Source organism: Vulpes vulpes, chromosome 8, assembly GCF_048418805.1.
Source record: "Vulpes vulpes isolate BD-2025 chromosome 8, VulVul3, whole genome shotgun sequence".
NCBI classification, from domain to species: domain Eukaryota; kingdom Metazoa; phylum Chordata; class Mammalia; order Carnivora; family Canidae; genus Vulpes; species Vulpes vulpes.
Window position 1 is genome coordinate 28,201,749 of NC_132787.1, and position 15,878 is coordinate 28,217,626.

At 37.0% G+C, this 15,878-nt stretch overlaps 1 protein-coding gene across 5 annotated transcripts in view; it reads right to left on the reverse strand.

Moving 5' to 3' along the window:
• The window catches only part of PIK3C2G (phosphatidylinositol-4-phosphate 3-kinase catalytic subunit type 2 gamma), a 364,684-nt gene that overhangs the window by 225,906 nt on the left and 122,900 nt on the right, over positions 1-15,878 (reverse strand). For all 5 annotated transcript variants that reach the window (XM_072765938.1, XM_072765941.1, XM_072765940.1 and 2 more), the window contains exon 14: positions 4,833-4,947. In XM_072765938.1, coding sequence (XP_072622039.1) covers positions 4,833-4,947 — 115 coding nt within the window. The remainder of the gene's footprint in view (positions 1-4,832; positions 4,948-15,878) is intronic.

Sequence of the window (15,878 nt, forward strand, 5' to 3'; positions counted from 1 at the left end):
CAACATCTGCAATGTTAATTAGGATACAAAATGTACTATGTTCTAAGGACTTGGTATCAATAAGACTGTTGCTTGCCCTAAGATTGTTGATAATAGAGAGTAAATATCTAATAAAATGTTAGGTAAAGTAAAATACTTTGGGTGAGTAACTATGAACTGGTTTAAGAAGAAGGCCACTTACATAAAATGAAGAATCAAGCACTCTAGAATCTGGATTCCAATAATTGCAATAAAGTGCTAGGTTGAGAAATATCTGTAAGTTGGGCTATTGTAGTGATCAGAGGTATGGACACATAGCACTGATTTTACAAATTTTATATTTCAGGTAGTATGCTAGATATTGAGGATAAAATACACAATGCCTTCAGAAATCAAAAAGTCAATGGGCAAAAAGCCAGTGAGAAGGAAATATAATGTCCATGTGTTGACAAAAATCTTATTGGTTATTATGTGAACACAGAGGAATGACACTTAACCATTTGGATGTTAAAAGATGGATGGAAAGAGAGGACAGCTGATGGGAGAGATTTCTAGAGTAGGGTCTGTGGGTCCTAAAAGATGAATATTAATTACACCAAGTCAGAGAAGAGGTAGGTAGTGGATGGTGAAAGGAAGAGGGAGGGCACACTGCAAGCAGGAAAGTGTTTGTAAATGCACATAAGGTAAAAGCAGGACAGTACATGTCAGAAACTACATTTTCAAAGTTGCTGGAGCTTGAAGTGTCAGATAAGGAGTGGTAAGAGAAACAATAGGAGGGGAGTCATGCTGTACAGCATGACCTTAATTCTCTAGGTAGTGCTGAGTTATTGAAGAGTGTAAATAGAAGAGAGGCAGGTTCAAATTTAAGTTTTAGAAGGATCACACTTACGGATTTTGGATTGAAGAATGACAAAACTAAAGGCAAGAAAGCCAGCTAAACTGTTGTTCCTAGGAGGGAATTTCTGAACTAGGGCATATATGGCAAATTGAAAGGATACACTTGGGGAACATATGGGAGATAAATTGGGAGGATATACTACAGACTGAATATGGGTAGGGATAAAGTGGGAGGAGGCAAATGAAACAAGTAGGTGTATATGGGGCAAATGAACAGACATAAATAATTCAGAGGGTGAAAGCAGTTTGGAGAGAAAGGTGAGCTCAGTTTGGGATATGTTTTCTTTGAAGCTGTCTATAGAATATTCAGGTGGGAGTTTCAGCAGGTATGTGGCTGTATTTGTCTGAAGCTTGTAGTGTGAAGAATCTGAACTAGAAATATATTAAGAAGTGGACCTGGATAGATACTGTGAATAAAACCTTAAAAATGAATGAGATCTAGCAATTTTAGTGCTAGATATGTGTGTGTGTGTGTGTGTGTATACACATCTCCAAGATAAATGAAAACATACGTCTACACACAAACTTGTATACAAATGCTCACAGCAGTGCCATTCTTAATAGCCAAAAGGTAGAAACAATCTAAATGCATATCAGCTAATGATAAGAAAAAAAGTGTAGTATAAATCCATGCAATATAATTCAACAATAAGAAATGAATACTGATACATGCTACAATGTAGATGAACTTTTTGAAACATGATGCTAAGTGAAAGAAGCCAGTCGCAAAAAAACCCAAACATTTTATGATTTGATCTATATGAAATATGTAGAATTGGTGAGTCTATAGAGACAGAAAGTAGATTAACAGTTTTTTAGAGTTGGGGAAAATGGGGGAACAGGAAGGAGGTGATAGGTAGAGGATATGGTATTTCTATTTGAAGTGATGAAAACGCTACAACATTGATGTTGGTAGTAATTGTAAACATCTTTAAATAAACTTTTAAAAAGCCCCAAAACAATGAATTGCACACTTTAAATGGGAAGGCTGAATGGTATGTAAATTCTATCTTAACAAAGCTTTTTAAGAAATTCTCCCAGGGAGAGTATATATACTGAGAATAGCAATGGGCAGCAGATGGAAACTTTGAGAACTGTCAACAGGGAGAACTAGCAGAAGGGAAGACTAGGAAGGAAACAGAGAAAGAATAATGAGAGAAGAGTGTTCTGTAATGGGGAAGAGAGAGTGCCAAAAGTTGCAGAGATAGCTAGTATGAAGAGAACTAAAACCACCACTGGATAGAGCAACTAGGAATAACAAATAAGCCAAAATACAGTGAGTTTAGACATGAATGGGGAGGTGGGGAGGTAGAGGAGTATAGATTATTACTAAAACTCTGCTCTTAGTTCTTAAATTATGATAGAGCCACTCTACTAGATTGTATACAGAGACAGGGAAGAAGTTGAGGGAGATCCAAGTTAATGGAATCATGTAATAATCTGTCCCCATTTCTGAACTCAGATCTACTTCACTCCATCCATTGCTTCTGGTCAGCATTTCAGCCACAGAAACTGAAAAGAAGGGGGGGTACTTAAAGGATTCAGGTTCTGTGATATATTATATCCCTTCTCATACTAGGGTAGCTACCATGGGGCAGTAACTGCCTATCTAATAAAGACAACTGGAAAAGTACAGTTCTGAAAGAAGCTGGACAGAAATAGTGGAACCCTTTCATTCTATAGAAGTGACAATACTTTTGGTGACTTGTTCAAGGTCATAAAGTTTTCCGTTAAAAAGCTAAGAGTATAATCCAGATTTTCTAACTCTGATGCTAATGTCTTTCCCTGAGACACATCTTAACTCCTTAACACAAATACTGTTTGCAGAACTTGTTAATTTCCTCACTATAATCTTTAAGCTGAAAGATTCTGCTCTAAATTTAGCTGTATAGGGCAGTCTAGGTGGCTCAGCAGTTTAGTGGCGCCTTCAGCCCAGGGCCTGATCCTGGAGACCCGGGATCGAGTCCAGCGTTGGGCACCCTGCATGGAGCCTGCTTCTCCCTCTGCCTGTGTCTCTGCCTCTCGTCTCTCATGAATAAATAAAATCTTTAAAAAAATTAGCTGTATATAATTAGTGATATTGGTTATTAAGGGTTTTAACTTTAATAGCCTAATAATTCCTATTTTATTCTGTATATTTTATCACCAATTAAAAATATCCTGAGAAATTTCCTTTTATGTCTATACCATTTGAAATTATTTTGTAAAAATTAGATTTAACTTTTTTCATATTGTTGAATGATTTACATGTCCCCCCCCTTTTTATAAGATAAATTTGGTTATACCTCCAGATGTCTAGTTGAAAATCTATGCTGCTATTGAATATTTGAAATTAATCCTCAGATTCCACTTGCCAGGATCTGTGTTCTAAAGGAACTATTCCTCTCATGGGAGAAGGATCATCTGATAGTCTCCCTTACTTCTTCCACCCCCATCACTGCAGATAAAGACCTCTCAAATCATAACTTCATATCCTCAAAGCTCTGTCAATGGTCACACTCAGAAGATTCTCATTAAGCTGAGGTAGTTTTTGTATCTGGCAAGCAATAGTCTGCTAAAAAATCCCTTTGTCTTTTTTTTTTTAATTTTATTTATTGACTGATCACAAGTGGGGGGTGAAGGAGTAGAAGGAGAAAGAGACTCTCAAGTGGACTCCATGCTGAGCATACAGAGTCCAACTCAGAGCTCGATCTCATGACCCTGAAATCATGACCTAAGCCAATGTTAAAAGTCAGATGTTTAACCGAGTGAGCCACCCAGGTACTCCTGCATTTGTCCTCTTAAAGAAAGGCAGTTGTTCTGTTACAATGGAACATCTGCTAAATAATAAGTGTCTATGATGCTGTGCCAAGATGGAAGCTAACAAACACTCTTTTTCATCATCATGTCCATGAATTAGAACTAGATCTTTGATTGTTCGGTGAGGGCTTCCTCCTTTGCAATATAAGCCATGTTTTATTGCTATTATTTTTCTCTTCCACTTTGAACATCTTGCTAAATCTTGTCCCTTGCTCCAAATTTGGAAATTTAAGAACTTAGAGACTCCACCAGCTTTCTCTAGAGCAGCTGTGTTCAACTGAGGGCAGTTTTATCCCTAGAGAACATCTGACAATATCTAGAAGCATTTTTTGATTGTCAGAACTAAGCAGGTGCTACTGGCTCCTCGTAGGTAAAAGCCAAAGATGATGCTAAATATTCCAGAATGCATAAGACAGCCCCTCCAATAGTTTACCTGGTCCAAAATGTCATTAGTGTTGAGGTTGAGAAATCCAGTTCTAGAGAGTGCTGCCCAGATAGCAATTCCCTATAGAGTTTTTCCGAATAAAGATGGAAAGTTCGTATTTCCTGCCTTTGCATATGTGGGAGGGGTCATGCCTCATATATCTGACCAATATGATCACTTATAATCAACACACAAGGAGGACTCAATAAGGACCAAAGCCTGGAATCATTAGCCACCTTTATTAATGATTACAAATCACAGAGAAAAGAAAAAATGTTGGATGGATTCTGTTTGCAGTTTCTCCTCCTCCTAGACCTAATTGCTAGTCATACAGGAAATGTACTAGATTTGAAAGATTTTAAGGAAACATGATACAGTGCAGAGGCAGATATAAGATATCAAGTTAATAATCTATACCAATGACTATTTTCAAACAATGGAAAGAAAAATGGCAACACTCCATTCTTTCCTTCATGATCATGTTCGATGGAGAATGGCTAGAAATTGCTATTATATAAGCTGGGAGAAAAGTGCTTTAAGAGTACTGAATACAAAAATAAAAGAAATAGAGATTTTACAAATCCCAGCAGGTTAGAGGAAGAGAAGACTATTAAAATGTGTGATCCTAGAAGAGAATTGTTTCTATAATTGAGAAGCTACTCATCAACTAGTACTTGCTGTGTATACTTTTTTTTTTGCCATGTATACTTTAATTTCCTAGCCTGACACTTACCTGCAAGATCACTGAGGATGGCTGGCTTATATCCCACACTCCTGGAACTATCATTTCTATGGGAGGCTCATTCTGTAATGTCATGCTGAATAGCACAGACCCAAGAATGGATTTGCTACAAAAGAAAACACAGACAGACAGGAGTCACTTCAAGAGGGAAGCTATTATTATATATAGACACTTTCTTTTGGAATGTAAACATAACCAGCTATTTCAGTGGCTGTATTCAATAGTTAGAATAGAAATATAATATTCCACGAGCCTAGATATTGAGTAGTAGTTAATTCTAATATACAGCACACATGACTATGTTCACAGCTACATTTATTTTCCACATGAAAAAATTATTTCCACAATGGCTTCTGACAGGTATAATTTATTCTTAATATACAACAATATTGATTAAAAGATGGGACTATGAATCTTCGATTTATATTCTTGGACTTATGAGTGCCTCAAGTCAATAAAGATATCATTAACTCTTCAGAAAATTTTTGCTCCATGAAGTGACTAAATTCCCTGGGCATTGTTAAAGGTATGAGCTCTAAATTTATAGAAAGAAAAGATTTAAATTAGCATATGATCTGCAGAATCAAAATAGTTGTGGGACTTCACAGAGGAAATGCTTCTAAATAGAAAGATTATTCATAGTCTGAATGTTTAAAAACAGGCTTTAAATTACCATTGTAAATGAGGGTGAATACAGGAAGAATTTAGACAGGAAGAATTCATGGATGGTTTTAACAGTTTCAGTAACATCCAAATCCACAGATCCTCATAGGAATTAAAAGAGAATCTACACTTGACTGTATGTATGAATTAGATTATTGGTAAAATGTTCCAATGATCACTGAGGACAGTCTGACTTTAAAATACCAAAATAAAAATGTAAGCAAGTCAACAAAAATTAAATATAAGTTTATAAAGTGCTTTAAGACATCAAGTAAGTCTTTTTGAAAATGCTATAGAGGGGGAAGGAACTAAGATGGCAGAGAAGTAGGAGGCCTCTAGGTTTGCTTTGTTTCTCAAACACAGCTAGATAAATAACAAATTATTCTGAATACCCACGAAATCAATATGAGGATTTACAGAGCAAACTGTACAAACAGAGGGAGAGAAGAGGCCACATCATGGAAGGTAGGAGGTGTGGAGATGTGTGGAGGGTGGGAATTCTGGTCACAGAAAGAGAAGAGAGAAAGAGGAGCACACAGGGATTGCACAAGGAAATAATTCCCCAAAACTATTGACTGGGAAAATAAGAGTGGCTGATTTTCATATCTGCAACCAGTAGGGCTCAAAAACTGGAGCTTTAGAGGTCCATAGCATGGCTGGAATAAAGCCCTGAGGGTGCTGCAGTGTTCCTGTAGACATGGCAGGTAGGTAATCTGGGGGACAGAGGGTGTGAACTGTGGATCCCCTGAGATGCACTGGAAGATGATTCTCCCTTCTTGGGGTGCATCTGAGAGTGGAAGCATTGCGTCTCTGGGGACAAAAGAGCTGGTAGGCAGGATTTCCTTCCCTCCACCCCTCAGCATAGATGCAAAGACACGCGCTGAGGGCAGCTAACCTGGACACTAGTTCTTTAGTGTGCTTTGCTCCAAACCTCACACTCCTGCACTCTGGTGTGACTTCCCTTCTGGGTCAAACCTGCACCAGTCCCAGTGCAGTGAGATCCTCCCCCAGAAGACCAGCGCAGGTCCCTGCCACACCAGGTCCCTAAAGTTTGGAGATTGATTGATTGATTTTTAAGTAGGCTCCACCTGGGGCTTGAACTCACAACCCTGAGATCAAGACCTGAGCTGAGGTCAAGAGTCAGATACTTAATCATCTAAGCCACCTAGGTCCTCTTAAAGGTTGGAGTTTTAAAACTCAACTTGCCTGACTGGGCTAGAGCCCAAAGTGTACTGTGCTGCTCCAGACAGGCAAGTAATCTGGACACAGTGTGGGAATAGTGATCTGAAAAACACCCATGATGCAAGCGAGGAAATTATTCACTCTTCTAGCAGGGCTTCACTGACAACAGCAAGCACAAACTCTCCTCTGTGGGGACAAAGAAGCTGGCTGGTGTCATTTTCTTTCCCCACCCTTCAGCATAATCCAATTTCAGGTCCAACAATGGTGGCCTAAACTTAAGCCTTGCTCCACTGTGCTCTGAGGATGCGTCCTTTCTCCAGCAAGTATGCCTAAGGACCAGCATGGAAGGCCTCTCTATCTAAAAGCTAGCACAAATCCCTGCACGCACCATTCTTACTGACCATAGAGTTCAGCAACATTTCAGTTCTAGTGGAAATAGTTTTGGGTCTCTCTTAACAGGCAGATCAGAGCACACTTAGTTAAAATTGCCACACTCTGGCCACTGCAGGCAAGGAAAAACCCTGCAGAAGACTGACCTGAGGGATAGAACAGCTATAACACAACAGCAGAGTGGATGTAGCATACACCAGAGACCTGCTCCTACTATCAGGAGCAGGAAACATAATAGGCTTTCCTAACACACAGAAGAAGACATAAACTGAGACAAGATACCAAGACAAAGGAATTCATCCCAAAATAAAGAAAAAGAAAAGGTCATGGTTAGGAATCTTATCAAAACAGATATAAGTAATATGCCAGATCTAGAATTTAAAGCAATAATCATAAGGATACTATCTAGACTTGACAAAAGCATAGAAGATACCAAGGGGTCCCTTACTGCAGAGATAAAAGAGCTTAAAATCAATCAGGCCAAAATGAAAAATGCAATAAAAAACTGGATGCAACACTCATAAGGATGGAAGAAGCAGAGGAATGAATAAATGATAAAGATGATAGAATTATGGAAAATAATAAAGGTGATCGAAAGAAGGAAAGATAAATCTTGGATCATGGAATCAGTGATTCCATGAAATGTATTAACATTCATATCATAGGAGTCCCAGAAAAAGAAGAAGAAAGAAAAGGGGGCAGAAGGTTTATTTGAGGAAATTATAGCTTAAAACCTTCCTAATCTGGGGAAAGAAACAGACTTCCAAATGCAGGAAGTATAGAGAACTCCCATCAAAATCAAGAAAAGCAGGCCAACACCAAGACATATTGTATTTAAATTTGCAAAATATGGAGATAAAGAAAATATCCTAAAAAGAGCAAGACAAAAGATTCCCTAACTTACAAGTGAAGAGAAAAAAGGTTAGTAGCAGATCTATCCATAGAAACTTGGCAGGCCAGAAAAAAGTGGCATAATATATTTAACATGTTGAATGGGAAGAATCTACAACCAAGAATACTCTATCTTGCAAGGCTATCATCACTCAGAATAGAAGAAGAGATAAAGAATTCCTCAGACAAACAAAAGCTAAAGGAGTTTGTGTCTACTAACTCAGCCCTGTAAAAAAAATATTAAAGGGAACTCTTTGAGTGGGGAAAAAAGACTAAAAAGGAATAGAGAAAATCTCCAGAAATAACAACAAAACAAGCAATTAAATGGCACTAAATTGATATCTGTCAATAATTACTCTGAATGTAAATGGACAAAATGCTCCAATCAAAAGACATAGGCTGTCAGAATGGATTAAAAAAGCAAGACCCTTCTATATGTTGTCTACAAGAGACTCATTTTAGACCTAAACACATCTAAGATGAAAGTAAGGGGATGGAGAAATATTTTTCATGCAGATAGACTCAAAAGAAAGCCAGAGTAGCAAATACTTATATGAGACATTTGGACTTTAAACCAAAGACTGTAACAAAAGGCACTATATCAAAATAAAGGAGTCTATCCAACAGAAATCTAACAATTGTATTTTCTCCCCAACTTGGGAGCACCCAAATACATAAAACAGTTAATAACAAACATAGGACTCATTGATAATAATGCAATAAATAGTAGGGGACTTTAACACCTCACTTACATCAATGGACAGATCTTCTAAGCAGAAAATCAACAAGGAAACAATGACTTTGAATGATACAATGGGCCAGATGGGCTTAACAGATATATTCAGAACATTTCATTCTAAAGCAGAAGAATATACATTTTTTTCAGGGACACATGGGCCATTCACCAGAATAGATCAAATACTGGGTCACAAATCAGTTCTCAAGAAGTACAAATAGATTGAGATCATACCATGCATATTTTCTGACCACAAGGCTATGAAACTTGAAGTCAACCACAAGAAAGAATTTGGAAAGGCCATACATACATGGAGGTTAAAGAACATCCCAATAAAGAATGAATGAGTCAACCAGGAAATTAAAGAATAAATTTAAAAAATATGGAGACAAATGAAAATGAGAGCACAATAGTCTGAAACATTTGGAATGCAGCAAAAGTGTTCCTAAGAGGGACTATATAGCAATTCAGGCCTACCTCAAGAAGCAGGAAAAATCTCAAATACAATCTAATCTTATACCTAAAGGAGCTGGGAAAGGAACAGCAAATGAAGCCTAAATCCAGCAGAAGGAAAACCATAAACATTAGAACAGAAATAAATGATATAGAAACAAATAAACAAAACCAGTAGAATAGACCAACGAGGCCAGAGCCTGGTTCTTTGAAAAATTTAATAAAACTGATAAACCCCTAGACATAATAATCAAAAATAAAAGGGAAAGGACCCAAATAAATAAAATCACAAATGAGAGAAGGGAGATCACAACCAACACCATAGAAATACAAATAATCAGAATATTATGAAAATTATATGTCAACAAATTGGACAATCTGGACGAAATAAAAATATTATTCACCACGATCAAGTGGGATTTATTTCTGGGTTGCATGGGTGATTTAATATTTGCAAATCAATTAATGTGATACCCTACTCTAATAAAAGAAAGGATAAGAACGACATGATCCTCTCAATAGATGCAGAAAAAGCATGTGACAAAGTACAGCAGCCATTCTTGACAAAAACCTCTCACAAAGTAGAGATAGAGGGAACATACCTCAACATTATAAAGGCCATATACAAAAGATCCACAGCTAATATCATCCTCAATGGGGAAAAAACTGAGAGCTTTTCCTCTGTAGTCAGGAACAAGACAGGGATGTCCACTCTCACCACTGTTATTTAGCACAGTAATGGAAGTCCTAGTGTGAGCAATCAGACAACAAAAAGAAATAAAAGGCATCCAAATAGGCAAGGAAGAAGTTGAGCTTCCACTATTTGCAAAAGATAAAATACTGTGAGTAGAAAATCCGAAAGACCACTAAAAATTGCTAGAACTGACACATGAATTCATTAAAGTTACATGATACAAAATCAATGTACAGAAATGTTACATTTTTAGACAACAATAATGAAGCACCAGAAAGAGAAATCACGGAATCAATCCCATTTACAATTATACCAAAACCCATAAGATATTTAGGAATAAACCTAACCAAAGAGGTAAAAAATCTGTACTCTGAAAACTATAAAACACTTAAGAAATTGAAGATAACACCAAGAAATGGAAAAGCATTCTATGCTCAAGGAATGGAAGAACAAATATTGCTAAAATGTCTATACTACCCAAAGCAATCTACACATTTAATGCCATCCCTATCAAAATAACCATCAGCATTTTCACAGAGCTATTGCAAATAATCTTAAAATTTGTATGGAACCACAAAAGACCCCAAATAGCCAAAGCAATTCTGAAAAAGAAAAGCAAAGCTGGTGGCATCACAATTCCGAACTTCAACATAAGCTTTGTTACATAGCTGTAATCATCAAGACAGTATGATACTGGCACAAAAACAGACACTTAAATCAATGGAACAGAATAGAAAATCCAGAAATAGATCCACAATTATATGGTCAGCTAATCTTGACAAAGCAGGAGAGAATTTCTAATGGCAAAAGATAGTTTCTTCAACAAAGGTGTTGGGAAAATGGGACAGCCATATGCAGAAGAATGAAACTGGACTACTTTCTTACACCATACAAAAATAAATTCAAAATGGATCACAGATCTAAATGTAAGACAAGAAACCATCAAAATCCTACAGGAGAATCCAGGCAGCGACCTCTTTGACCTCGGTAGCAACTTCTTACTGGACACATTGCTGGGAGGCAAGGGAAACAAAGGGAAAATTGAACTATTGAGACTTCATCAAGATAAAAAAGCTTCTGCACAGCGAAGGAAACAATCAACAAAACTTAAAGTCAGCCTATGGAATGAGAGAAGATATTTTCAAATGACATATCTATTAAAGGGTTTGTATCCAAAATCTGCGAAGAACTTACCAAACTCAACATCCCCAAAACAAATGATCCAGTTAAGAAATGGGCAGAAGACATGAATAGACATTTTATAAAGAAGACATTCAGATGGGCAACAGACACACAAAAAGAAGCTCAACATCACTCATCCTCAGGGAAATATAAATCAAAATCACAATGAGATACCTACCATCTCACACTGGTCACAAAGGCTAAAATTAACAATGCAGGAAGCAAGAGATGTTGGCCAAGATGCAGAGAAAAGGGAACCCTGTTACACTACTGGTGGGAATGTGAACTGGTGCAGCTACTCTGGAAAATAGTATGGATGTTCTTCGAAAAGTTAAAAATAGATCTACCCTACAATCCAGCAATTGTACTACTAGGCATTTACCCAAAGGGTACAAAAATACTGATTCAAAGGGATACATGCACCCTAATGTTTATAGCAGTATTATCAATAATAGACAAATTACAGAAAGAGCCCCAAATGTCCATTGACTGATGAGTACATAGAGAAGCGGTGGTAAATACATACAATGGATATTACCCCACCATAAAAAAGAATGAAATCTTGCCATTTGCAATAATGTGGATGGATCTAGAGTAGTATGCTAAGTGAAATGTCAGTCAGAGAAAGAAAAACACCACATGATTTCACTCATATATGGAATTTAAGAAACTAAAAATGAAAAAAAAAAGAAACTAAAAATGAACACGAGGGGTAAAAGAGAGGCAAACCATAAAATAGACTCGTAACTATAGAGCACAAACTGAGGGTTGCTGAGGGGAGGTAGTCAGGGGATGGGTTAAATGGGCAATGGGGATTAAGGAGGGCACTTGCTTTGATGAGCACTGGGTATTGTATCAGTGCAGAATCAGTAAATTCTGCTCTTGAAACTAATATCAGACTGTATGTTAACTATTATTTAAATAAAAACTTGAAACTAAAAAAAATACTATCAAATTCCATTATTCCCTTTAGTAGACACTATGCAAAATGTGAAGGAAAAATCCAACAAATAGAGCTGCCTTTAAATCTTTAACTTTCTGAGGTTTGCTTCTTTATTTTCCATGTCTAAAGATATTGTTAGAAAAAATCTATCCAAGGGAGTGTAATTTGTAAACATTATTGGACAGATATTTTTATATGACCTGGGATTATTATTCTAAGCAGGATGAATTTTGAATTTTCTTTATCCCTTTTTTCCATCCCCCCCCCCCTTCAGCTAGTAAAACTTGTTTTTTGGTATACCAATCCAGAGGGGATGGTATTAGCAACCTACAAGTCAGATTAATGCTCTAAGGATTAGAAAATTATTAATTTTTCACGATAGAGTATACAACCTTCCCCCAAATGGCGTGAAGCATCCATCTGCTTGGGAAAAGTTTTGAGTTAGCTTCAGGCAGAATGCAAGAGAATGAAGGAGCACATCTAATACCAACCTTGGAGGGCTTAGACATTAATGTTCTCCATGGTATTTATAGAAAATATTCTGTCCATGGTGAAGGGTTAACAGGAAGGAGGAAGGAAGATGTGGCATATTGAGTGGAGACTGACACCATTTTCTGGCAATTGGAGATGATGGGAAGCAGAAGATAAAGAAAGTGGAAAAAGAATGAGTATGGCAGATGTAAGTGTCCCAGTCTACCCCTCTTCTGCCTTTGGAAGGCAAATGCAGAGTAGTGTTAGATAAATGAGCATAGCTCAAGGCAGCAGAGGGTGCTCCTTTAGCTCTCCATGTTTCAACACCTGGAGGAAAATTATATATTGAGCTACTCCTGTAACTACTTGTGTCATGACCTTAAACTTGGGCCACATGGCAAAGAGACAGAAGGAGTTCCTGAGTTTAGCTTTATTAGGCCTTCTTTGGTTTCTCTATAGAAGGGATGAGATGTAGAAACAGCTAAAAATACTGGGTGAGGGCTACCCCGAAAAGGGTTCTGTGGTGGGGAAAAGGGGTCTCTGTGATAAGGGCATCTAATTGAACTACCTAAGCTGATGTCTACTGGGAGTCACAGTTAAACCTCAGATGGCTTTATAGTACCTGAGAGAGCCCATTCAGGGAATGCCAGTAAGCCCTAGCCAAGCTACAAGAGCCCCAATCATGAGCTGCACTAGCTGTAACAAGCATCGCCAGCTTAAAACACACATTTGATTTGGATATCAGAAGTCACCAGGCCAAAGCATCTGTTCCTTTCTTATCCTGTGATTCCAGATACTATCTTAGAAAGGGAATCAGGATGTCAGGTAGCTATTTGAGTGACTGAATGCTTTACCCAAAAGAGACTGTGTATTTCCAAAAGTACTATTTAAATTACTGAATCAACTAATATTTTATCATTTGTGTAAAGCTTTTTTCTCATTAGTTACAGAGCAGGGCCTCATAAGGAAAAGCATGATTTATTTATTGAAGTTTACTTCACATTCTAAGTTGTATGATGAATTATATTTATGACCTTACTATGCTTATATGTCTTGGCCATACTTCACTTTGAAAATCTCAGTGATCTAAGCTAATTCCTACAATGGATGAGGGGACTCAAGAATACCTGTCAGTATCTGTTATTACTCTCCTTAGAGGAAGTCTGGATTAACCGTTGCCATGGCTTTAACCCTGAGGCATACTGTGCAGAATAAAGTCAGAACATTTAAATCAAGTATGTGTATAAGACTTATCAAGCAATAGAGAACAGTGAGGATAGACTTCAAGGCAATTCAAGGGGGAAAGGATGTTTGGCACCATTCTTTGGGCTCTCTGTATGTTTAATATTAGCTAATTTACTTTCTGATAATGGATTGTACTTAAACATCTTTTGAGATATTGCAAATATCTCTATAAATAGATATTTTTAATATCTTATACATTATATTAGTATATGTAATATCTAATAAATTCCCAAAGACTTCTGTAAATAGAAAGAAAGTATGCGGTTATGAAGATAATTAGTGGAATTAAGATGTGAAGGAATGCATCAAAGATGGTGGTCTCAGGAAGAAGATGAAAATAGAACCTGTTAATACCCTGGCCAGTGGGGACCACAGTAATTTTTATATTACTACAGTTAAAAGATTTATTAAGTCAATTTAAAATTAAGCAAACAAAATAAAACATGATGAAGATAGGAAATGAGAAACAGCTTCTTTTGTGAAAAACAAGACAAAACAAAACACCAGAGGACATCTGTACCCTTTAAGTAGCCTGAGTTTAACTTCTTTGAACTTCATGGATAAAATCAGTGGTTTTCAAAGGAGTTTTATATTTCATATGGCTTGATGATAGGAGGTAGACTTTAGAAAGGTGGTAAAGAGATGGCAAACAGGTTGGATGCCAGGATTTTAAATTCTTCCCTCTTCCACTACTCACTCAACAAAACATATGGACTGGTCATCATTCTTATACTCTGAGATTTTTGAATTAGATGCCATTAGAAAGAGGGCCATACTGCTAAATATAACATTTCAAAATATTTGTTCTGGAATATCTTTAAGGATTTATTTGATTTCAATATTGTATAAATTCCTATGCCTAGAAAAATCTACTCCAAATCTGTGACAACAGGAGAACAGATGGGTTGGTTTACCTTCTCTGGACTCCTGTTTCCTGTAGGTTCGAATAAAATAATTATTGTCACTTTTAGGTTTAGGATTTTACGTGCATTCATGGTTTGGCATTCTGCAACCAAGAATAGAAAAGACTATCTGGGAAGCCAGCATGTCCATAGGACCTGACATTATAAAACTACTTGGGATTCTGCTGATCATAGGTCTAACAGGTTTCATGCCCAAGAGCAGAATGTAGGCAAAGCTGGGGCAGGAACTTCACTATATGTTGGTGAGATTGTCACAGTGCATTCATGGAGCAAGGTGTGACACCTAAAGGCAGGAAGTGAGGCAGCTTAAGATAGTAATACATGGAGAGAGAAGTCAGACCTGCATTCTGGTTCTTGTTCTATTTGCAAGCAGCCTGGTGACTTAGAAAAAGCTCCTTAACCTTACTTTATAATGAAGATCTTCATCTGTAAATGAGATATGTGTACTACTTAAACTCTGTGGGTCTCTCTTGGACAGGAAGGATGCACAATAAAGAATTCTAAAAAAAAATAATTCTCATCCACAACTTTTTTATATTTGATTTTGAGGATGTATCTGAAATGATAAGATACAGTGGGGTCAGGGTTGGCTACTCAGGCAATAATCTAAGGAATCGTGTTATTTTGAAATTAGGATTTAATTTTGCTCTCTTTTGAACATCTGAAAATATTCTAATTTTTGTAGGCTTTAACATATCGGGAGAGCTTTGGGAATACCAATACCTGGGCCCCACTGCAGACCAATTAAATCAGAATATTTGGCAGCATTTGGATTTTGGATTTATTTAAAAATCTCCCCAGGAGAATCTATTGTTCAATGTTGAGGATTTTTGTGTTGAAGGAGTTTACCACAATTTAGAAATGCTAAGTAACTACCACACTATTTGTGCTGAATTTTAGTAGGGAAGGTAGCTCACAGAAATTGTTGAGATGAGGAAAAACACTTTCTTATTGCAGTGTGGAGGCACTGTGAATATAAATGCAATGGAAGTCCTATCAGCAAAAGAAAGGATTATAGAAACTTCTGTGGCCAAAATTTTACCTTTGTACTTGGGATTTTTTTTATAGACCTGAGGATGAATCTGTGTGCTTCAAAATGTTGAAGTTTATTTTTATTTGTAGACATTCCCGATGTAGCCATAACTGATATATCTGAGTTTAATCACCTGTTGGTTCTTCTGCAAACCACTTTTGGAAACCACAAAGAGATAAAAAGCCTTTAATTCTATATAATTTCAGGTTGTATGTAGGTAGGAAAAAATAA